The sequence below is a fragment of the Gopherus evgoodei genome, chromosome 1 (assembly GCF_007399415.2).
Source record: "Gopherus evgoodei ecotype Sinaloan lineage chromosome 1, rGopEvg1_v1.p, whole genome shotgun sequence".
Lineage (NCBI taxonomy): Eukaryota > Metazoa > Chordata > Testudines > Testudinidae > Gopherus > Gopherus evgoodei.
The window spans coordinates 56,373,739-56,399,493 of record NC_044322.1 but is presented as its reverse complement, the minus strand read 5'-3'; the positions used below and the strand labels follow the sequence as shown (position 1 = coordinate 56,399,493).

At 40.0% G+C, this 25,755-nt stretch overlaps 1 protein-coding gene across 6 annotated transcripts; it reads right to left on the bottom strand.

The window, feature by feature from the left end:
- On the bottom strand, positions 1-25,397 carry ESD (esterase D). 6 transcript variants are annotated; one of them, XM_030565165.1, is made up of 11 exons: positions 25,296-25,397; positions 21,254-21,328; positions 20,402-20,441; positions 18,979-19,054; positions 17,436-17,524; positions 14,106-14,204; positions 5,710-5,834; positions 4,891-5,010; positions 2,472-2,570; positions 1,213-1,380; positions 1-245 (listed from the first exon to the last, which is right to left on the bottom strand). In XM_030565165.1, the coding sequence occupies exons 1-11, from the start codon at positions 25,386-25,388 to the stop codon at positions 165-167; spliced, it is 1,065 nt and encodes a 354-aa protein (XP_030421025.1). In that variant the 5' UTR covers positions 25,389-25,397; the 3' UTR covers positions 1-164. The 6 variants fall into 6 exon arrangements, with proteins under 6 accessions (XP_030421025.1, XP_030421061.1, XP_030421033.1 ...); XM_030565201.1 differs by having other exon boundaries at positions 21,254-21,374; positions 25,296-25,365; XM_030565173.1 differs by lacking the exon at positions 21,254-21,328 and having other exon boundaries at positions 25,296-25,396.
- Positions 25,398-25,755: the final 358 nt, after the last annotated feature.

The following is a 25,755-nucleotide window of genomic DNA, read 5'->3' as shown; positions in this document are numbered from 1 at the left end:
TAAACACATTCAAAATATTTATTTTGAAGTACACAGAGAGAATTAAGGATTTTTTAGCAGTACTATCAGCACAATTCTGTTTTATAGGCACTAATTCAGCAAGTGATTTTTGTTAACATTTGTGTACATATTGACTTGTACTGGACAGAAGAGAGTCTTACGCTTCAAGCATTGAGGTATTTTGCATGGTGTCTGATATGATCATTAATAAACGTAGTGATGAAGAAGTAGCTGTGATCGTAGCCCTAGCAAAGAGAAAAACATTCAGCAATTCAAGGTACTTAATGATACGGCGTTGTAACTGTATTTTTGAGCATTGTTAATGACGACTCATTCAATGTCTGTCTGCTCATTTTAAGAAGGCAGTAAGGAGGTTGTTTCAGATTTATGCATGGCCTGTCCTAGCCCTAGGAGGCTACATAAACTGGCTGTGCCCTAGGCTGTTCTATCCCGATGAAGATGGGCACACTCCATAAAGAAACGGAGGGAAAGTAGTAAATACACTTGCTGTGCAGGCAGTAGCTATCTGGGAAGGACATGGCAGATAGGAGGAAGTCATTTCAAAAACCCTGAAGAATTTCAGGCTACTGCTACTCTGCACCATAATGCTACAGGAAACGGAAGGCTCTTTCTTTGCCCCCTGATTGATCCTGTCAGCCAAAACCAACAATGTACCACTTTGCTGATACACATCATATATAAACACTACTACATTGTTTAAATGTATATAGATGATAAATCAGATAAGCACACACTTTCTTCATGATGATTTTGTGATGGGTTACTGCAATATATTTAAAACAGAGCAAGATACTTATCTTCAACAACAAAATGCATGTATTTTCTTCCTCATGAGCATGTTGCCGATAGATTGGATGGCACTCAAAATACCTTATAATGTTTAAGCTAAAAATTGGCTCCCCCTGTAGTTGTCAAAGTAATTAAGTCAGTGGGGTCTAGTGGATACACCACTGCACTGAGTCAAAAAGCTGCTCTCTGTTCTCATCCCTGTCATTGATCTGCTGTGTGACCTTGGTCAAATCACTTTACCTTTGTGTACCCTTTGCCTGTCTTGTCTATGTCAGGACTGGGCCTGTCTCTGGCTAGCTGCTTCACCTTTTAGGCACACAGAGTCAACCCAGTAATTATGGGACGGATGCAACAGCCACCCCCACCCTGCTTCCCCTAAAAAAGGTACTTTTTGGTACTTGCCTGTTGCAATCTAAAGACTACAGGGATTTTCCGCTCTGTGCAGGCTGCAATAAAGTTGTCAGGCAGTAACTGCCCTGCTGAAAGGAACTGGTCATCTTTGCCTTGATCGATTAAGATGTCGAGATGGGAATCTGGATAAGACTTCACAAGATTGGTAGCATCATATGCCTGTAGAAATAAAATTAAACTAATTAAAAGTGTTACAACATTTTTGAGAATTTTCTTCGCCTAGTAACTATACTACCCAATTGAGTTAGAATTATTGTTTAGGATAGGATAGGGACATGGAATGCAACAAACTGGGGTCTAAGACAATGTTTACACTAAAAGGCTGTCCAAACTCTGTAGTAAGCTCAAAGTTAGGGCTCTCAGGGCAAAACCTTAAATCTATCTCACTGACTCAAATCCTGTTCTATCAGTATCAATGCCCATAGTATTTAATCACGATTAAAGAACTGAATGTTTTGCCAGCCTGCTCCTACAGAACTCAAGACTTACTGATCTCTGACCAACACATTTTCCCTCTTTTGCCTGCCACTATAAGAAGCAATTCCTTTGTGCACAGAGAATACAGGAATATACACTTTGGGTACGTCGACTCTGCAATCGAATGTAGCTCAGGCATACTGTGCCAGCTTACTCTAAATGTACAGGAAACAATAGCCGTGGTGATGTGATGGCATGGCCTTTAGCATGGGCAAGCAGTTGGCATATAAGCTCTCCAGGTAGTCTAGCCACATATTCTGGTTGCCAGCCTGTCCTGAAGCCCATGCCACCACATCTACACTGCTGTTGTTACCTGTGCTAGCTCAATTAAAGCTAGCCTACCCATCTTATGATCACACTTCACTTGTAGTGTGGACATACCTTAAGGGAGCCTTCAGAGCATTTCATCACCCTAAAAAAGGGATCAGATTTTCATCTGTTCAATGTTTCCAGGAAGCAGATGAAGAGTCAGAGCTTGCTCCTATTTCTATTTATCTCAATTTAAAAATCTTCAAAAGTGAGGAGACAATTTACTGTCTCTATGTGGTAAGAACAGCCTCCTGTTCAAGTCTGTTTTTGTAGAGTGCCAGCCAGCAATATGATGGTGATCAGTATCCACACAAGTACTGTACAGTCGGAGTCAATGTTTGGTGATGGGATAACACAGTGTTATTCAAAACAGAAGTCACCACTTCATGTTTTGCTTCCCTACTACGTGTGCAGTCACAATCATTTTTACAGTTCATTAAATGACTGGACTCTCCAACACATACCTCCCATTTAGTTAGATCTGATCCCAGATATCCACCAAAGGCTTTCTTCCCCCAGGGACACTGAACTGGGTTGCAGATAGGAGCAAATGCTGATACAGACTGTTTAGAAACACAAACATATGGATCAAGAAAAGTCATTTTGATAAGCAAGATATGAGTGGAAAGCGTATTCAAAAGCTGTTCTGCCTAGTTACAACTGCAGCACGTTGGGGAGCAAGTGCTCTGTTCTCACCTTTACACAGCAGTCAATCTCAGTCTTGTGACATAATTAGAATTTTTAAAAAAAAAAATGTATAAAGGAACCAACCCACAAATAAGTGCTCAAAGAGACCACAAAAGAGAAGAGGTACAATTAGTTCCCCTCCACACACACAAGACACTAATGGCTCTCATCTAACAATAAAGAGCTAAATGATTTGCTAACCAAAAATGCAAGGGGTTACTTTAGATTTTGAAAGCGATAAAATGGGGGCATTTATTGAAGATGCCAAGGAAGACAGAACAGCTTAAAAATGTTATGAATTGTAATGTGCATGTATTGGGAATTAACTCAATACAAACTTTGAGCCATTTTATAACAATCTTAAGAATATAAGAACTACCATACCAGCTCACACAATCGTCCATCTAGCCTAGTATCCTGTCTTCGACAGTGGCCAATGCCAGATGTTTGACAGGGAATGAACAGAACAGATAATCATCAAGTGAAGCATTCCCATTTTCTGGCAAACAGAGGCTTGGGACACTTCAGAGCATGGTTTTGCATCCCTGTCCATCCTGGCTTATAGCCATTAATGGACCTATCCATCCACCCATGAATTTATCTAGTTCTTTTTTGAACCTTACAGTTCCAAGGCTTTAAATTCCTCTGAAATTTCTCCTTAATCAGCTGTTGCACAGAAATCTTTTTTCACAAGATCATACACTTTGTGAAATTTAATTTTTGTTGACAAAAGATAGAAATAATTTAGTAGTATGAAAGATTAAAGTTATTTTTCTGAGCAGATTCCATATCTTCCTTAAATTGGCCCTTTGCCATGCTTTCAAAATTTTTGTTTAAGGGAGACTTTCTGGATCAGAGACGTGACATAACGATTCTCTTCCTCATTATTTGAATTTTTTTAAATTAAATGTAATTAAGGTTTTGATTATGTTTTATCCTTGTTTCAGTTAAGACTAAGAGAATGAACTGAGATGTATTATTTTGGTGATAGCTACAGTCAATCTGTTCAACTGTGAATTTTATACTCATTTATTCTCTTGATGTATGAACTAACCACTGTGACCTTCTTTGCACACATGAATTATGGTCTCCTGCATGTGGTTCCAAATGTGGGCTTGTAGAGACAAGCTACTGAAGCTCTAACTGAGCAGACATGTCAAGACTTTGCACAGCAACATGAAAAAGGTCACATGAGGAAAAAAAATCCTCTAAAGATGAATTTTTAAATTTCACATCTCGTACTTAGGCCTACAGCATCTTTGTCATCACATAGTCCATTAGAAATAACAGAGAGAATGCAGCCCTGGGGTACTCCTGATTCTCAGTCCAATACTACCATCGACCCACATACAATTATATGCATCACTGGGAACACTAAATCCTCAAAAAAAAAATTTTCAGAATCTATGGGACTTAAGATCAATGGTGACAAAAGTTATGTGTATGACAACTATGATACGAGTGTTCAACACAGTGGTGATGACTGCCCTGTTATATAGAGCAGAAACAAGGCCATTAAAACAGCTGAGGACAGAAAACTAAGCAGTTTTCCATGTCAAAAGTAATAGTCTATTCTTAACATCTATTGGTTTGATTTTGCCACAAATGAGGAGATACGTGGATGATTCTGGCAAGTTGAAGTTCTGCCCACATGAAAACAAAGTGACTGCAATCATGGGATCCTGTCCAATGGGCAGAAAATGGTACATTTCTATAGAAGATTTACAGAGCTGAGGTAAAAGAAAAGAGAGCATGAGATCGGCCACAAATGAGATTGGAAGATGTGATTTTTGAAGGAGTTAAGAAGCCCAAATCCTCCCATACTGACTCATCATGAAGGAAGACGACCTGTAAGAGACTATTCAAGATGGAAGTCCATTCTAGGTGATGCCACAGCTACACTACAGCCACATAAAGGTGCTGCTGCTGCTGAACTACAATAGTCTGGATAGAATAGCAATAAGACTTTTTTAATACTGTCCACTGGAGAGGATATTTAACTCAGTTTTTAACTCTGTAGTTGGTATTTCGCTAATGCATTTTACAGTAGCATTCAGTACACGTACCAAGTACCTGTAGACTATTAGTATTAAAATTAAAGTTATTTAAAATCTTAAAGGTTGCAACAGAGTTTAACTTGAATTTGATTTTTAAATGTTTTTTCTCTAGAAGACTGTATAAAACTTAATATCTTACTTTGTATTTTCCAGGATTCTTCAAAGCAAGGATAAGAGCTCCATGACCCCCCATTGAGTGCCCAAAAATAGACATCCTTTCTGAGTCAGCTGGGAAATTGGCTTTTATTAATTTAGGCAGCTGAAAAAAATCAAGTATGACAAAAAAAAGGAAGACTTTAATATATTTAGACTTTGGGAGTCACGCAACTTAATGTGATCTACTACTGTGTTTTAATCCAGATAAAATTATTGTGAGATTAAATGTACAAGTTAGTTTTCAGACTGTGACCTCAACTGTTAAATTAACCACAAGTACAAAACAATCTCAACTACTGAATAACACTAAAGACAAAAGGACACATGTCAAACATCTGTAGACATTTCATGGTCTATGAGATGTTAATCTACTAGACATATTACATGTAAATGTACATGCATAACAAGATTGAGGTTTCATTATAACCCTGTTCTCATTTTAACTAAATCCCTAAATATGTTCTCACAAAATGAGCAGAATGCCAACTTGATCTGGAGAGGCCTTTTTTGTATTTCATGTCCCTGTCAACATTAGTTTTTAATCTGGACCACTCATGCTGCAAATTAACAGACTTCTATGTATTGTTATTCATCATCTTAATAGATTTGGTCAAGCATTCTATTTTGAAAATAATGACATCTGACTGCTAATGAAAATGGTCCAACTTTGATATGCATGATAAGCAGCCATCTCACTACAATAGTGCAATTAAGAGAAGATCAGTCCCTCTAGTCAAGGCAAAACAATGAGATTCAATTTAACACATTTAGCAACATTAATTTCATTGGGGAAAAAAGTCACCTCATCCTTTATGTATGAGTACATTCTATAGTTGGTTTTCCATGGTTCCTCAGTGGCGTCTACATAAAAACCAGCACCTGTGCCGAAATCCCAGCTCTCCTCTTCTCCTTCAATATTGCAGCCACCTATCATGGAAAAGTGATTCTGTGTTTATTGTCCCATCTTTATCAGATGTTTAATGTTAGAGTATTCTTTTCCATAAGCCACACCCTTCTAGATGGACCTGGATAAATTTAAACATCTGTGCCTCAGTTTCCCAAAAAACATAGAATGAGGATGATGTTTATGCAGTAATACAGTGTTTTGAGGGTTAATTCATTAATGTTTCAAAAATGCTTTGAGATTCACACGTAGAAAGTGCAAAGTTTTCTTAATTTTCACTTTTCTTCATCCCTTCAATCCCAAAATTTGTCTCTGATGTACGATCAGATATTAATTTAACTGAATCTTACTACACTATGAATTTCTTATCAATAAATCAAGGACATGTTAGAAACAGAAAATCCAGCCTATTCTCCTGCCAATACAAGATACCCTATACTACCATATGTATTTGATCGCTTTGTCCAGTCTAGTTTTGAATTATTCAAATTATACGTTCCACTTCTTCCCCTGGGAGTTTCCAGTCTAGTATCTCTCTCCATCAGGAACATCTTCTGTATATTAATTCTGAATTCACTTTTTCTGTTTCATGTCAATAATAAATTAGAACCCCGTATAAAACCTAAGTCATTCCTCTTTTGAATAACTGTAGACATCCTTCACCAAGGCTATACTGTAAGTACTTATTTTTTATATTTTTCCTTAAATTCAATCCACCCGGCCATCTCTTATCCCTCTTCAGTTTGCCCATGACTTGACAATAGAATCAAATGAAGTAAAAGTCTTAAATGAACCAAACTGTACAATAGAATCTTTATGGATAGTAATTCCATGCTCTAGAAATAAGAATATAGCAGTAGAGATTATTACCAACCACCTGAGCTGGATGGTAATAGTGACTGTGAAGTGCTCAGGGAGATTAAAGAGCCTATTAAAATAAAACTCAATAATAATGCAGGATTTCAACTATCCCCATATTTACTGGGTACATGTCACCTCAGGACGGGATGCAGAGACAAAGTTTCTTGACACCTGTCATAACCTATTCCCAGATTTGGACCTTAGCGCCCAAAATATGGGTGTTAGCATGAAAACCTCCAAGCTTAGTTACCAGCTTGGACCTGGTAAAGCTGCCACCACCCAAAAAATTAGAGTGTTTTGGGGCACTCTGGTCCCCCCCCAAAACCTTCCCTGGGGACCCCAAGACCCAAATTCCTTGAGTCTCACAACAAAGAGGAATAAACCATTTCCCTTCCCTTCTCCCTTCCAGGTGTTCCCTCCCTGGGTTCCTGGAGAGATACACAGAAGCAAGCTCCGTGAATCTAAACAGAGGGACTCCACCCTCTCTATTTCCAGTCCTGGAAACACAAGGAGAGAGAGCCAATCTCTCCCCCACCCCCCTCCTTCACCCAGAGGGAATGCAAAGTCAGGCTAGTAAATCTAACACACACAGATTTCCCCCTGACTTCTTCCTCCCACCAATTCCCTGGTGAGCACAGACTCAGTTCCCTGGAGTTCCCCACTAAAGAAAAACTCCAACAGGTCTTAAAAAGAAAGCTTTATGTAAAAAGAAAGAAAAATACATAAAAATGGTCTCTCTGTATTAAGGTGACAAATACAGGGTCAATTGCTTAAAAGAAATATGAATAAAACAGCCTTATTCAAAAAGAATACAATTCAAAACACTCCAGCAACTACACATATGTAAATACAAAAAAAAAAAAAAAAAAACCAATCTCTTTGTACTTACAACTGGGAAACAGGAGACTAGAAAGGCAGGAAACAGAAATCCTCTCATAGCCGAGAGAGAGACAGGCACAAGACAAGAACAAAGGACTCACACACAAACTTCCCTCCACCCAGATTTGAAAAAGTCTTGTTTCCCGATTGATCCTCTGGTCAGGTGTTTCAGGTTACTCCTTTCCAGGTAAAAGAACATTAACCCTTAGCTATCTGTTTATGACAACACCTTAAATTACTGCTTCTTGGAGAAGCTAGGCCTGGAACAAGAGAAGAGGCAAATCTTCATTTAGTCCTAGTAGAGCACAGGATCTGGTCCAAGAGGTGAATACAGCTGCACCACTTGGTAATAGTGACCATAATATAATTAAATTTAACTTCCCTGTGGCAGGGAAAACACCACAGCAGCCCAACACTCTAGCATTTAGTTTCAGAAAGGGGAACTACACAAAATGAGGAGGCACAGCACCAAAAGGGAAATCCCTGCAATCTACACAGAAACTTTTTAAATACACAATCACAGAGGCTCACCTTAAATGTATGCCCCAAAATAAAAAACATAGTAAGCAAAGCAAAAAAGAGCCACCACGGCTAAACAATAAAGTAAAAGAAGCAATAAGAGGCAAAAAGACATCCTTTAAAAAGCAGAAGTTAAATCCTAGTGAGGAAAATAGAAAGGAGCATAAACTCTGGCAAATGAAATGTAAACACAGAATTAGGAAGGCCAAAAAAGAATCTGAAGAACAACTAGCCAAAAACTCAAATTTTTTTTTTTTGGTATTATTTTTTAAGTACATCAGAAACAGGAAGTCTGCTAAACAACCATTGGGGCCTCTGGACAATCGAGATGCTAAAGGAGGATGTGAGGGAGATTCTCAAACCTGACCCATTCTTTTTAGGTGACAAATCTGAGGAAATGTCCCAGATTGAGGTGCCATTAGAGGAGGTTTTGGAACAAATTCACAAACTACAGGGAATCCTTAAAGTTATGACACCCAGCTTACATCGGACGCCACTTACAATGCTTTTCAACTGACTGCCCGTTTTGCCCCTATGATGCTTGATTTGCATAAAGTTCGCTTGAAATCACTTCCCGGTTGCGTTATACTGGCCCAGAACTGAAAGGGACACTTCTGATTGGCTTTGAGGCAGCAGGGTAGCTTGCTGCCTGGTAGGGATGCTGCTTGTTTTTGATTGGCTGAGTCTGGGACCAAGAGCCAAACAGAAAGCTTGAACAGTGATTGGCTGTGGCTCAGCATGTGTGCCATTCTCCCTGGCTTTTTCGAGCCTGTGTTGCCAGCATTCTGAGCAGCATATGTGAGTTTATATGTTTATTTGAATGCTGTTTACAAAATACAGTGTACAGTAAATACATTGTTGTTCCAACATTAGTCATCTATAATTCATTTAGCACAAAATTCTAGGTTAATGTGGTGAAAATAGTGTAACAAGATTTGGTTCGAGAACCAATTCCCCGTTCATATCATTGATTCCTATAGGAAAAGTGGTTTCGACTTATAACGCAATTCTGAGGAACGAATTGTGTCATAAGTCTGAGTACTCCCTGTATACAGTAATAAGTCATCAGGACCAGATGATATTCACCCAAAAGTTCTGAAGGAACTCAGATGTGAAATTGCAGAACTACTAACTGTAGTCTGTAACCTATCATTTAAATCAGCTTCTGTACCACATGACCGGAGGGTAGCTAATGTGATGCCAATTTTTAAAAAGGGCTCCAGAGGTGATCCCAGCAATTACAGGACAGTAAGCCTGACTTCAGTACTGAGCAAACTGGTTGAAACTATAGTAAAGAACAAAGATGTCAGACACACAGATGAACATAATTTAAAAGAGTCAACATGGTTTTGTAAAGGTTTTGTAAAGGGAAATCATGCTTCACCAATCTACTAGAATTCTTTGAAAGGGTCAACAAGCATGTGGACAAAGGGGATCCAGTGGATATAGTATACTTGGATTTTCAAAGCCTTTGATAAGGTCCCTCACCAAAGGCTCTTAAGCAAGTAAGCTGTCATGGGATAAGAGGGACGGTCCTCTCATGGACTGGTAACTGGTTAAAAGATAGGAAACAAATGGTATGAATAAATGGTCAGTTTTCAGAATGGAAAGAGGTAAATAGTAGTATCCCCCAGGGGTCTGTACTGGGTCCAGTCCTATTCAACATTCATAAATGATCTGGAAAAAGGGGTAAACAGTGAGATGGCAAAAATTGCAGACAATACAAAATTGCTTAAGATAGTTAAGTCCCAGGCAGACTGTGAAGAGCTAAAAAAGGATCTCTCAAAACTGGGTGATTGGGCAACAAAATGGCAGATGAAATTCAATGCTGATAAATGCAAAGTAATGCACATTGGAAAACATAATCCCAACTATACATATAAAATAATGGGGTCTAAATTGGCTGTTCCCACTCAAGAAGGTGATCTTGGAGTCATTGTGGATAGTTCTCTGAAAACATCCACTCAATGTGCAGCAGCAGTCAAAAAAAGTGAACAGTATGTTAGGAATCATTAAGAAAGGGCTAGATAATAAGACAAAAAATATAATATTGCCTCTAAATAAATCCATGCTACGCCCACATCTTGAATACTGCGCATAGATATGGTCACCCTATCTCAAAAAAGATATATTGGAATTGGAAAAGGTTCAGAAAAGGGCAACAAAAATGATTAGGGGTGTGGAACAGCTGCCATAAAAGGAGAGATTAATAAGACCAGGAAAAGAGATGACTAACGGAGCATGTAATAGGAGGTCTATCAAATCATGACTGGTGTGGAGAAAGTAAATAAGAAAGTGTTATTTACTCCTTCTCACAACACAAGAACTAGGAGGTCACCAAATGAAATTAATAGGTAGCAGGTTTAAAACAAACAAAATGAAGTATTTTTTCCACACAACGCATAGCCAATCTGTGGACCTCCGTGCCAGAGAATGTTGTGAAGGCCAAGGCTAAAGCAGTGTTCAAGAAAAAACTAGGTAAGTTCATGGAGGATAGGTCCATCAATGGCTATTAGCCAGAATGGATGGGGATGGTGTTCCTAGCCTCTGTTTGCCAGAAGCTGGGAATGGGCAACAGGGGATGAATCACTTGGTGATTACCTGTTCTGTTCATTCCCTCTGGGACAACTGGCATTGGCCATTGTCAGAAAACAGGGCTAGAGGAACTTTTGGGCTGACCCAGTATGGCCGTTCTTATATTCTTAATAGCAGGTCCCAGAACTCTTCTTCTTAGTATATGCACAACGTGCCTCCAGGTGGCATGTGACCAGGATTCATCATCAAATTTGGTCCGCTGAGAACTGAATGTATTATTTAAGGTGCCACTAGCACAGGGACCATTACTTTCTTCCTTGCTAACATGCCCCTGTTTACTAAAACCAGAATTACAAGGGACTTTTTTGCTCCCATATTAAATTGTAAACTCTTACCTAATTTGACACAACTGTTGGAACAATTTATGAGTACACACCTTCTTGCTTATCACAGGCTGAGCTGGGGCTTTTAAGAGGATCAAAGTTTAGCTCACTTCTGTGACGCAGATTCTGCCAAAAACTGAGTGATTTCTGGAACTTGTAGCCCAGGAATCATGGGAACTGTAGGCTGTAAATCAAGTATATTGGGTATAAAAGGGTTGGTTACCTCTGTCTGAGACAGATGGTAAGACTTGCTGTGAATCTTTCTGTTAAGGAAGAAACTAGGGAAGGACCAGCATGATAATCTTGCTAAAGGAAAGGACTTAAGGAAAAAACGTGGAAAAGCAGCCTGGGAAGAAGCCTCAATGGAGATGAACAAAGGACTGTTTGGGACATTCCATCAAGAGGGGCAAATGCCTGTAGTAAAGAGAAGAAATGTTCACTTATATCCTCACAAAGAGGCTTTAAAACCATGTTTTATGTTTTCCTGTTTATTTCTGTTTACCATGAAAGAGAGTTTTTCATTCAGCTGGAGGGCAAAATCACCAAGAGGGGAAATTGAGGGACTGGACAAATTTGATGACAAAAAGGTAAGCTGCACCATCACAGTACTATAACTTGATTCTCCCTCTCTTCTTGGCTTCTAAGTTTATTCAGCTGTTGCATTTTGTCCAAATCTTAGATAATGAGCTCTCTAGGGCAGAGACTGTCTTGATTATGTTTGTTTATATAGTGCTTGGAAAAACAGGGCCCTGACTCCTAACTCCATTTCTTAGACACTACCACAGAAGAAGTGATAAGTGTCTAATACTGCTATGTCTCTTTGCTTCCCACGTTTTGTTTCCAGGAGAGTTTCTACTGGGTGTGCACTTACAGACACCCGCACATGCAAACACCACTCTGAATATTTTCTCCACGCTATGTTCAGACCACTTACTTTAGTATGTGATTACATTTAGTCTGCTGCAAACACAATGTTCCAGATAACTTAAAGATGTTAGAGATTTGGGCCCTGTGAACAGTGAACTGAGGCTGTCTGGAACACAATGGACATCAGAGGTGCACTAGAAAATCCATTAACACAGTGGAGCTTGCAGTCATCTGCTTTGATTTATTCCAGTTATGGGAAGTTATAAAGGCAGGAGACAGGCCAAGCGGTTAGTGCAAAAGAGAATGTGTGATCCTATCAATGGACAGGCATGCAAAGAGCAAATGGCCAGAGGTAGCACAAAAGCAAGTCCAAGCAACCAAGGGCGGTTACAGCCCCAAACCCTTAATCTGATGTTATCTGAATGACATAATGAAGATTTGGCCATCCCTACTCTGCAGTACATAATAGCTATGAATGCATGTTACAACAATGCTTGTTTCAATATACTTTCTGCATATGAATTAAAAATGCACTAAACACAGGAAGACCTAGGATAAAATATGGAAGAATATATGTTGCTCCCCTAGCAGTTCAGCAAAATATTTTGCAGTATTTTTTCTTAGTACAAAAAAGAGATTAAAGAATAGAACTTCCAGAAAGTTGAAATTCTGTCCTTAAGTCATTGTTGTGATCAACGGCTCTCAAGTATTCAATGATCTTACATTCCATGTCCGGATAACTGGAATACCTAGCCATGACAATTAATTTCTGGAAGGAACTTGTTAGGAAGTTGTTTTGGGGGAATTAAATCAAGCATTTTTGTTGAGATTCAATCCCATCAAATGCTGGAAAACATCAGAAAGGCTCCTCCGATATGTATAGCATAAGTATCACTGTAGAAGGAAATACCAAGAGCATTCAGAAAGCTGTAGTGTAATTTACAGAACTCTCCAGAGAACTGTGACAAACGTGGGTACAGAATTTCCCCTTTTCAGGTTCCCCAATTTCCATACTAATCAATGCCTTATACAGGGAACATTACACCAGCCAAGGAACCCTACCACAGCCAGACTTCTGCATAGGGGGAAGAGAGGTGTGTGCTTTTTTTAAAGTGTTTTAGCTTTATAAGTACTGAGTACAGTAAATATTAAAAGGCTCTGAAAAATCATGCAACACAGTAAAAACAAAACACTAGCTCCATGTTCCAACAGGGTTCCAGGGATGATGTAAGGTACAGCACAGTATATACCAGTAATACTCAGATCTCTGTGATTCAGGAGCCAAATTAGCAATCAACACTACTCAAAAAAGCCACAGTACCATGAATTCATTGTTTCATTTACTATTTATATTATATATAAATTCTCACAGCTAAATGACTATTATTTTATCAACTACAATTGGTTAATACAGGGGTTGGCAACCTTTCAGAAGTGGTGTGCCAAGTCTTCATTTATTCACTCTGATTTAAGGTTTCGCATGACAGTAATACATTTTAACATTTTTAGAAGGTCTCTCTAAGTCTATAATATATAATTAAATGATTGTTGTATGTAAAGTAAATAAGGTTTTTGAAATGTTTAAGAAGCTTCATTTAAAATGAAATTAAAACGCAGAGGCCCCAGACCGATGGCCAGGACCTGGGTAGTGTGAGTGCCACTGAAAATGAGCTTGCATGCCACCTTTGGCACACGTGCCATAGGTTGCCTACCCCTGGGTTAATATCATAGTAAAAACATCCTGCTTGGTTAAATAGCTTAGGTTAGTTAATAATTAAATCACACCGTGTTTTAATATCATGTGCTGCAAAGAGACGCAAGAGACACATTAGAGAGCCACTTGCAGCTCTCGAGTCTCTGTCTGAGTATCAGTGATATACACCAAGGAGTGATATACACATGGAGTGTAAGCCAGGGACTTTGGAGAACGAGAAAAAAAATGGAGGGGAATGAGAGTTTTGCATTGCCCATGTGTCATCTGAACTGCCCCCTTATCTTAATTTTTAGGCTATTTGTATTAAAATGGCTTTAATAGTGGAGTTCTAAAGTTACAATTCATTTAGTATATATTAAATAAATAATCCAGCAAAGTGGTATAAACTACAGAACCTACAGATATGGAACATTCCAAATTCAGATACAATTACACCAATACATTTAGTGGTAACATGAATCATTCTATTCTTTGCAGATAAACAGCAGAAAACATTTACATGTTGAAGGCTCATCATGAAACCTGAAGACACTTACGTGGGCTGGTATCTGGTGCAACTACAATGAGGCCATGTTCAGCTGCAGCTTGATGAAAACCAGATTTGGTAATAAAGTTCTGTTCTGTGCAAGTTAATCCTAGAGATAAAAATACGACTGGTTATATACTACTCACAGCATTCCAGCTTCCAACATATACTAGAGAAGTTTAAAAATAAATGGGATTCATGCCTTAAGAATGAATGTAATTGCTAACAGTTCACAGAAACAGACTCAGTTACATTTACACATTTTCACAGAAGAAAAGATTTGATCATACTAACTTTTTCATTTCCCACTTGTATCAACCACCATTCCTTTTAAAGATCTTTCGGATTTTGCCCATGATTAGGTATTGACCATAATTAGATTACTGAATGTTTCATCCACAGAGCCACAGAAGTGCCTGTTCATTTACTATAAGCAGAGTTCTCAAATACTGCATAAGATGTCATTTGAGAAGATATTAAGTGACAAATAAAGTCCTGTATTTCATTAGTTAGCAATTATAATAAGCATGGTGAATCCCTATACCTCAGGATCCATAGCAATCTGTGCTTATGACAGAGCAGGTTTGAAACTGAAGCCGAATTACAAGTCTACGATAACGTAGATCAGTATTTTAAGGAGTCTTCACAGTGCCACATAAGAAGAGTTACAGATTGTAGTTTTAACCTTCACCTGTGGTGAGTTTTAGATAGCTTCAACTGATTGACTTATTAGCAAAGGCGGCTTGCTTGTAATTAGTTATTTTACTGTAAGTGCTGTATAAGAGTTGTGGTACCTCCTCAGACAATTTCTTCTAACCTATAAACAGCTCCAATATTAGATGTTAACATTCTTATGCAATCTGTCATCATTCTGCATGCACAACACTCAACTATAGTGGAAGTCAAGTACAGGTTAGGGCTTAGAATCACACCTCTACTGGCCTATTCTACCCTTGTACTTCCACTAGCTTTAATGTAATTGTAACTGCCTCTAATTTTAGTGACTTATGCTTGTACACTGAATTGAGACATTTACTAATTTTGCCAACCATCAATACTATACATTTGCTATTTTTTGACAATTCATACAAAATATTAACAGTTAAAGAAGGTAATTGGGGAAAAATATCAAAAGTAACAAGTAAACTTTACCATAGCTACATATATCAGACTACTGGTAAAATTACAATAGGCTGCAAAACATTGCTTTCAACAACTACTGCTTAAATTGGTAGAGCATATATTAGGACAAGGTTTTCAGTTTGGTTTTGTTTTTTAACTAAATTCTTCTACATCTTATAAATACACCGTGTACCTCTGGCAAAATCCATATTTCAATCTTGGTCTGATTTGTTTATACAATCAAACTGGTAGTCCCTATTAAAATTTGTTTTAGAACTGAAATGTCATTCTTCCACTGTTACGCCATGCATTAAGATTAACATTTTACACTATATCCAGTCCCTGAGATCTAAATAGTACCATATCCTACAGCATGGATACAGGATGAAACAATTTTCATATAGCAAATTTACTTAAATAGGACAGATTTCCCCGTTGTGGATTCCACCCTACTGGTTTAGTTCTGATAATTTTTTCTTCCAGAAACAGGTCCAGAGAGTAAAATTTCTATTGAGTGTGCAAACACCAGCTTATCACAAGCTGTTTAGGCACTGCTTTTTATTAATTACACAGAATATCCTAAATCTATTTGAAGATTTAATCAACATGAGCTAAAGGCCCATCAACAATATATAGGTTCTAGATTTTTTTGCATGTGCAGGGCCAGATCCTTCAAGTTTCTCTGCACTGCTCCAGCGGCACAGAAAAGAAAAAAAAGGCATAAATCTGGCAGCCTGCACCCCCTAAGGCTGGTCGATTCATATGCGAGTACAATACCACATTGCAGGGGAGTGTTTAAACCCAAACAAAAGCAGTCTTCAATGCAGGGTTGCCAGGAGTCCGGTTTTCAACCTGAATGCCCAATTGAAAAGTGATCCTGGCAGCTCCGGCCACTGACCAGGACATTAGAAGTGTGGTTAGAGGCGCAATGGGGCTAAGGTAGGCTCTCTGCCCTGACTCTCTGCCCTGACTCTGCACAGCTCCCAGAAGCCTCCAGCATTTCCCTGCAACCCCTAGGTGCAGGGGCGATCAGGGAAACTCTGCACGCTGTCCCCACTCCCAGAGCCAGCTCCACAGCTCCCATTGGCCAGGAACCACGGCCAATGAGAGTTGCGGGGGCAATGCCTGCACCACGCAAAACTGTCTGGTCGTGCCTCCACTCAGGGGCCGGACATGCTGGCTGCTTCTGGGAGCAGCACGGAGCCAGGGCACCTGCCTTAGCCCTGCTGCACGGGCGACCGGGAGCTGCCTGAGGTAAGTGCCGCCCAGCCAGAGCCCACACCCCAAACCACCTCCTCCATCACAACCCCCTGCCCCAGGTCAGAACCCCCTCCCGCACCTTAACTCCCTCCAAGAGCCCATACCCAGCACTCTCAGCCCTGAGCCCTATCCTGGAGGCCAAACCACACTCCCTCCCAGGCTACGTCTACACTACAGCATAAAATCGAAATAACTAAAACCGGTTTTATAAAACTGATATTATAAAATCGATTTTATGCGTCCACACTAGGGCACATTAATTCGGTGGTGTGCGTCCATGGTCCGAGGCTAGTGTCGATTTCTGGAGCGGTGCACTGTGGGTAGCTACTGTAAAATGATGAGGCCAATAACTTCGATTTCCATCCACACTAACCCTAAATCGATATAGTAATATCAATTTTAGCGTTACTCCTCTCGTTGGGGAAGAGTACAGAAATCGATTTTAAGAGCCCTTAAAATCGATTTAAAGTGTGTTATAGTGTGGGCGGGTACAGCGTTAAATTGATTTAACGCTGTTTAAATCGATTTAACTGCATAGTGTGGACCAGGCCCCAGAGTCTGCACCCTTCACCCTTTCCTACACTCCAAACCCCCTCAGCCTCAGCCTGAAGCCCCCTCCTGTACCCCAAGCCCTTCATCCCCGGCACCACCCCAAAGCCCACACCCCCAGCTGGGCCCAACCCCCCTCCCACACTCCAACTTCCTGCTCCAGCAGTCCAATGAAAGTGAGTAAGGGAAGGGGGCTGGAGTGGGGGGGCGTGGCCTCAAAGAAGGGCCAGGGCAGGGGGCATGGCCTTGAGGATGGGGCAGGGCAAGGATTTTCCATTTTGTGCAATTAGAAAGTTGGCAACTCTACTATAATGGAATCAATGCATCTCCTTTTTTACATACTGCACATTTTGAGTCTTAAATTAACCTAATAGTATCTTTTAAAAATACCAAAGTTCACATTACTCACCTGAGAGCCAGTACAACACAGGACACTTTCCAATTTCTGCTTTTGGTGGCAAATAGATTCCAAACCTCATTTTGCATTTTAACTCTATACTGTAGCAACAAAATACATTTGATTAACAGTATCTAACAGACAAGCCCAGGACAATCATTTTAAAAAAAACCCACTCATTATCTAGAGCAGGGATGGGCAATCTTTGGCACGCAGTCTGCCAGGGTAAGAGCCTTGGCGGGCCAGGCCAGTTTGTTTATCTGCCGCGTCTGCAGGTTCGCCGTTCCAGGCCAATAGGGGCAGCAGGAGGCAGCGGTCAGAATATCCGTCAGCCCACGCAGGTAAACCCTAGCAGGCCGCAGGCCAAAGGTTGCTAATCCCTGATCTAGAGTTTATCTATGCATTTCTAGAATACTAATCAGAATATCTAAACCTAGCCATTATTGATTCAATGGATAATAGTATTTTAAAGAGTGCAAATGAAATAAGTATGAATAACAATATAAAATAAGCCACAACATTAGCCTATTGAGTAACACTGACTGCAGTTCTACTATGTTTTAAATACATTTTAAAAAGAAAGAAAAATAAACCAAATCCTTACAGTCTGGCTGGTAGTGAATATTTTTTAAATTAGCATTTGGAATTCAAGACCTAACAATGTTCAGCCTAACTCGTCTATTAAATTGGAGAGAGATATTTTAAGAATATATACAGATAGCTCACACAATTTACAGTGCAGTACATATAGAAGCAAAAGTCAAGTTGTTTCTGTCTCCCAGACTGATACACTAATCAACTGCCCAATTTTTATTCAATGTTAAAACTGCCACTAGAAAGCATGTTTTCTTCAGAAGCTACTTTCTTTAGATGCAAGATCTTCCAGCAGCAGTACTATATAAAGGAATATATATACTCTAATTTGAAAGATGGACAAGCACCTAATTAATATTATAATACGTTTTAATTATACTCTATTTCATGCCACAAGCAAACAGGCTGAAAAGACTTACGTAAGCAACTGGAGTTTGACCTTTATCTAAAAGAGAGTCTCTCCCCTTCACAGAAAAGAACTGCTGATTCATGAGTAATGGGTGTCTTTTAGAGACTAGAAATGAAAACTACATGCTCATATATAGTTGTATAGGTAATTCCTCCTCACTAAAAGATTGTTTCTACTTCTATTTTAGTTTGTTTGATGCATCTGGTCATGTGACAAACACTTACTGCTTCACTCACACGGAGTTAATATATATTCATATCTCCATATTACAAATACAGCAGCCCAAGGTGATGAGACCAATTCTCAGGACATAGTAAATTTACTATTAATGTTTTCCCTCTGCAGAACTTAGTAATAAGTGTTTAAAAATGTAGAATAAAGCAACTAGTAAGCTGAAGACAATATAAAAATGAAACTTCTAAAACACTAATATTAGAATCAGGGAAATGCATATTTTGTCTTTTTCTTTCGACTATGGAAATATTGGAAGTAATACAATACTGCCATTGCTCTCCATGTGCTAAAATTTTAGGTTGCCTTTGTAATGTTTACCTGTCATGTTCAAACACCTTCTGGAAACCCTCAAAGCATTTGTTGCTGGAAATCTGTTTCAGTGCCATAATTTCAGCTGTTAAAAACAAAACAACCCACTATCAATTTGTATCTCCAGGCAGTAGGTTTTTTAAAAAAAGAAAACAAAACACAACAACTTTGAATGGCCACTTTTTTCACATTTCAGAGTGGTAGCCGTGTTAGTCTGTATCAGCAAAAAGAATGAGGAGTACTTGTGGCACCTCAGAGACTAACAAATGTATTTGAGCATAAGTTTTTGTGGGGTAAAACCCACTTCATCGGATGCATGCAGTGGAAAATACAGTAGGAAGACATATACACAGAACATGAGAAAATGGGTGTTGCCATACCAACTATAATGAGTAATCAATTAAGGTGGGCTATTATCAGCAGGAGAAAAAAAAAAACTTTTGTAGTGATAATCAGGATGGCCCATTTTTTTCATGTGACTGCAGAACAGCTGACTTTTACAAAGAAGATACCTTCCAGTTACACAATTTCTTTCCATGTTTCAGAAACAAAACTTCAATTGCTTTATATGAACATTTCAGGTTTAATAACTGTGGTCTATAATAGGGTACCAAACTTTTTTGTTTTTGGGGGTGGTAACTTTTAATAGAGGAGAGAACAGTAATGGTATGAAGAGAATGGATCAAGTTACCAAGACACTTCTTCATATGTTCTTTTGTGGTACACAGGTTTGAACATCTTTTTTCTTAAGAAATCATTCTACCTCTGGCAATCTATAGTATTTTATTCTCCAGCTTCTACTCCTACATTACACGTTTAAAATGAATTTACATTTCAATCCACCATTTTCGGATCATTGTGTTATTCTGCCTTTGCAAAAACTACTTTCCAAGCCTGGCAAGGAACAGAACAGTACAAAACAGAAATTATCCTATCCTTTGCCTTCATTTTGTTCATAAATTAACTCTAGAAGTATATGTTTTCTCACCATACTCTCTGTGCTTGGGAGTTTTAACTCCTTAATAAACACTTACTACCCAAATACCTTCACTTTTGCTAGTAAATAGAACCTTTTAAACTATCGACATCTGCATCTTGAAGAAACTGGTGCTAATACTTATATCTTTACATTAAGACAGTAAGAGCATGACTATACATTTGGGCCCTAATTCAATTACTACAATTTTACTGTTACTGGTGTAACTTCCCAGGACTATGATGGTATTACACTAGCATAAAACTGGAGTAACACAGCAGTGAACTAGATTCTTAGCATCTTTGATAGGCAAGGTCTTTAGAAGGCTCCAAATCTTTTTTACGTTTATTCTCAAAACCACTTATTACATAATTATTGCTACTTCTAGGCTGTCAACATTAACATTAGTTTGTATTTTAGGGCTTCACTGTACAATATCAGAGGATTCCATCTTACCAGGTTGACTTCTCTCGATCTTTAAACAAAAATAAGGAACCTGAAAAATATAAAAACATACTTTTGCAATCTTCTCTGGAAAAGTAGGTACCATTCAAACCTATTAAAATATTTCTGCTGAAACCCACCCAGAATACTTGCAATAATCAACACACCTGCAGTGAACAGGGAGATGACCTAGAAGAACTAAGAGATTCACTCTCTACATTCTAAGACTCCAAAAACAATATTTCTCTAATAAAGAATCCCACTGCTACTAAGTTAATGTCATCCTAAGAAGCCCAATGCATTTGTAGCTTCTTCCAATTTCACACTGTGGCCTTCATGCATTTCCTCTGCCTCTTTTACCTTTCTCTCTTCCTGCCAAATTTTTCTACACAAAAATATCCTTAATATTTTTTTATTCTCCTCTTTAAAACTTTTTTGAGCAGACTAAACAGTTCGATCACATGCATTTCTTCCTGAGATTCTACACCAGCTTTATATGGTTTAATCAAACGTTGTGAAGTGATTGGAAGGCATTAGATGAGCAGTGCTGTACAACATAACCACATGGTTTTGGTTTATACCAGTTAAAAGCTAACTGGTACCTCAGGTTGAACTGAGGGCCTCTTACAAAGCCCTAAGAATACATAGCTTCATCATGCTCATTTTACCCTACCCTTTAAAAGAAACCCTCATTGACCGATACACAGCATCTTAAATACCCACGGTACTATCGAATAATAAGTCAGTGTCAAAAAGTTAACAGGGTCCCACGTCTAAGGATTTACAATCTAAAGGTACAAGCAAAGAATATCAGACAAAACCAAACAGAAAATGCAGCATGGCCATTTCATGTTAAACACTTAACTGAACAGTTGGGTTTTCAGTAGCTTCTTGAAGATGTTTTTTTCCAGTAATTCTTTGGCACTCACTGAGGAATGGCTGAGCCAGGAACAAGCAGAGACAAATGATGTATTGAGGTAGGAGACTGGACAGAACATATGGGAATATGTGAGCAGAGGACAGAGACTGAGAGGGGACAGAAGTATGAGAACTAACTTTCCATTCCAGTACTTCTACCGTATTTCATACTCCACTTTTCCTAAATAAGTCAAGATGGTGCATCTACTAATCTCACTATCAGCCCTCAGCTACCATGGAGAATATCCTCTATAACAGTAGTTCCCAAAGTTTTTAGTAAGGTGACCCACCAACTCCATGTTCTCTTTTTTTAGGGGGAAAGGGAGAAGGGTAGGAGGAGGAGAAAAGGTGGAACACTGCTCTGGAAGAATGAGGAAGGGAAATGGGATTTTTTTTTATTCAGGATGCTACCATAGCCAAATATCATGCAACAGTAACAGTTCACTAGGGATGTGTTTACACTGTCATTTTTTTTTTTAATGGGAGACAGCATTGTCTGTTTAAACACAGTATGATTAGCCAGGAAATTTAGTTCTAATCCAAGTTCTGTCACTGGTTTGCTTGTGCGTTGTATTTCCTGTATTCATCTACTCTCTCTTGCCTTACAGGAAGACTGTAAATTTCTGAGGGAAAAGATGGTCTTTTTCATATGTTTGTAAAGCAACTAGCACAGTAGGGATGTAAAAAGAACAGGAGTACTTGTGGCACCTTAGAGACTAACACATTTATTTGAGCATAAGCTTTAGTGGGCTACAGCCCACTTCATCAGATGCATAGAATGGAACATATAGTGAGGAGATAAATATACACATACAGAGAACATGAAACGGTTGGAGCTGTCCTATCAACTCTAAGAAGCTAATTAAGAGAAAAAACTTCTGTAGCAATAATCAAAATAGCCCATTACAGACAGTTTGACAAGAGGTGTGAGAATACTTAACATGGGGAAATAGATTCAATGTGTATAACTGCTCAGCCATTCCCAGTTTCTTTTCAAGCCTAAATTGATAGTGTTTAATTTGCATATTAATTCAAGTTCAGTAGTTTCTCGTTGGAGTCTGTTTTTGAAGCTTTTCTGTTACAAAATTGCCACATTTAGGTCTGTTACTAAGTGGCCAGAGAGGTTGAAGGTTCTCCTAGTGGTTTTTGAATGTTATGATTCCTGATGTCAGATTTGTGTCTATTTATTCTTTTACCTAGAGACTGGCAGGTTTGGCCAATGTACATGGCAGCGGGGCATTGCTGGCACATGATAGCATATATCACATTGGTAGATGTGCAGGTGAACGAGCCCCTGATGGTGTGGCTGATGTGATTAGGTCCTATGATGATGCCACTTGAATAGATATATGGACAGAGTTGGCATTGGGCTTTGTTGCAATGATAGGTCCCTGGGTTAGTGTTTCTGTTCAGTGGTGTGTGGTTGCTGGTGAGTATTTACTTCAGGTTGGGGGGCTGTCTGTAAGTGAGGACAGGTCTGTCTCCCAAGATCTGTGAGAGTGAGGGATCATTTTTCAGGATATGTTGTAGATCTTTGATGATGCACTGAAAAGGTTTTAGTTGGGGGCTGAAGGTGATGGCTAGTCCCCTAAGCACTATCACAATACAAATAATAAATATATCTACCAGCCATACATTTACCATGCAATTTTTTTTAAAAGCTGCAGAAAGTTAAAAAGGACTATCCTACTGTTATGAAATATTAGCCTAATGTAGTTTTCTATCTTACTGTGAAACCCTATCGTAACAGAAATATGTCCACCCATCCCTGACTTGCTAAGAAAGTAACATCACAAATTAATTGTGATGCCTATTACCTTCCTTTTCTCCTCATTCTGAAACCATAAAAGTTTAAATTCTAACCAGGAAAACGCCAATAAAAATGCAGCTGTCTTCTTTAGCAACATTCAAAAACTATAAATATCAGGAGAAAATTACTACATTTAACTTAAGTGAGAGCTTCTAAATAAAGCCATATGGTAATTGTAAATTAAAAGAGACCTTCAGTTAAATATTCTTTTATCAGCAAAGAAACAACGGCTGTTTCTTATTGCCTTCGGGTTGTTAGATTTTTAATCTAATTTCAGTGTTAAATGTAAATGGTAGTATTTGTGTTTATCTGTTCTACTGACTGTATTTTTGTTCAAGCCCAAAATGTGATGAATTAAAAGCATGTCATCCTCCAGAAGAATCAATTTTTTAACAGAACAATTCCACAGCTATACAAATCTTTACACTAGATTTTTATATATACAAAATTAATATTTCCTTGTGGTCACGTCTAACTCTTTTTTCTATAATCACATTAGAATTTGATTATATCAGTGCTGATTCACATAACAAAAATCAAGCCACTGTTTAAAGTTCAAATTTTTCAAATCCAGGCCTAAAACTAAGCTCCTAAATTCACACTCTGACATTCAGCTTTGAAAGCTTTAGTCAAAAAGAAATATATGCAGCAGACCAAATTCATTTTTATTGTATCTTCAGTGAAATCAATGCGTTTTCAATATGTTGAAAAAGGCAACTAAAAGGAAAGGAAATATAACAGATTAAGTCTTTGCAGTAGCAGGATCACCAATGGAATGCAATGAGGCAATGCAATTTTAGTCTGGTAGGCAATTCTTCCTGATCCTCTATGAGCTCTATTTATCTACTGAGTAATCTCACTGCATAAAAGTTATTTAAAAGTGAAGCAAAACAAAGGAGAAAATATATTGCAGGAAACAATTCAACAGATGGAGGGGAATGTTTGTCTCACCTAACTTCCAATAGTTTTAATAGTATGCCCTGTTGTTGTAGCCATGTAGGTCCCACGGCCTACAGTAATATTCCATAAGAGGAAAAGATGAATTTTCAAAGTGTTAAAGCAAAGAAGCTCAAAGTGCATAGGCGATCATTCCCTTTACTTTGAGAGGGACTGCATTTGTCTCTACCATGAGAACTATTGCACAGAAGATTTTCTTGATACTCTGTTAATTTCCATTACCATCAGACTGGAACTTTTTGTAAATACAGGAGTCAGGCAAAGTGATTCCAAGGAGTCCCCCATTTACCTTTTCCTTATTGTTTTATCATATCTCTTTTCTCAATTAAAACTATTCAATCTTCAGAGTTTCTCTTCACATGGGATATTCCATGCCCTTAAGGCTTCTCTGAATGTCCTCTAGTTCTGCAGTAGCCTTATGAGATAGGGTGACCAATACTGTACACAGTACAGACCACAACATGGGCAGATATATAGGCATTATCATATTCTTTGCATTATTCTCCATTCCTCTCCATCACAGCAAAACATCGTTTGCTATTCTGCCTGCAGATGTCCACTGAGAAGGGGTATACATGGCGCTGTCTACAATGATGCCCAGGTCCTCTCTGAGGAGCTCCTTGTAGGAACAGGGAGATTTGCATGAAATCACTGCCTCGCTCCCCCACCCAGCACAGAGCAATAGGCTGGTATCTCATTACAACACACACACACACACTTTACTAATTTGCAAGCTTTACCTGCGCAATTTGATTTCTTTCTACAGGACTCGTGCAACCGAGACCACAGGGCCCCGCTGCCCGGACCAAGCGTCAACTCGGGGGGCCGTGGCACCCGTTTGGCTGAAGCGATGCGAGGCTGGACGCTGGGTTGGCGGCGCTTTTCGCGCGGCCAGGGCGAAGCTCAGCCCGGGCGGAGAGCCCGGCTCAGTCTCACGTTGCAGGGGCCCCAGGGTTAGGAGACGCCGCGCTACCTCCCGCCGGGCCCGCAGCGAGTCCCGCCACCCCCGAGTCCCGGCTGCGCTCAGCGCGGCGGGGCCTGGCCATGGCTGTGCCCGCCGGGACGGGGAGCGCTACTGGGGCCTGTCGGCAGAGCCCGCCTCTGCCGCCTTCCCGCAGCCCCGGGGCAGGGCCCGCTCCGGGCACCGGCAGGGCGAGCGCGGCCCTGCACCCCATCCTCGCGGGAACAGGGAGCCGCGTGACGGCCCGCGCCGCCGCTTACCTCGGGCGCAGGCCGCGGGCTCGGAGGCGCTGGCGGGCGGCGGAGCCGGAGCAGCCGGAAGCGCGGGGGGCAGAGGAGGGCGGCTCTTAACATGGCGCCGCCCCGACTGCCTCCCACAGCGCCGCCCGGGGACACCGCCAGGGACCTGCCTCCTCCGCCTCAGTGTCCCCGCAAGGGCTGCCCTCCCCCCGCTGCCAAGGCCCCCCCTTTCCAGGCCTGCCCCCCCCAGTGTCCACAACCCAGAGAGCCACCCCCCGCCTATGCCAGGGCTGCCTGCTCCCCACAATGTCACTGCCCTGTTCCCCACCCCACACACAATCTCTTTCAGAGCACCAGGAGTGCGTCCCCCCCACCCCAACAGTGTCACTGCCCCTTCCCCAGGGGCGGCTCCAGGCACCAGCACACCAAGCACCTGCCTGGGGCGGCAAGCCGCATGGGGCACTCTGCCGGTCGCCGCAAG

Bases quoted from the DNA above. Each gene is read 5' to 3' on its own strand.
- ESD (XM_030565165.1), bottom strand. From the start codon at position 25,388: ATGTTAAGAGCCGCCCTCCTCTGCCCCCCGCGCTTCCGGCTGCTCCGG. The intron at 20,442-21,253 runs TTAAGTGTTTAA...TATATTTTTCAG, and splicing joins CTGAAAACCCAACTGTTCAG to GTTCCTTATTTTTGTTTAAA. The intron at 5,835-14,105 runs GTAAGTGTCTTC...TTTCCATGATAG, and splicing joins TGCACCAGATACCAGCCCAC to GTGGCTGCAATATTGAAGGA.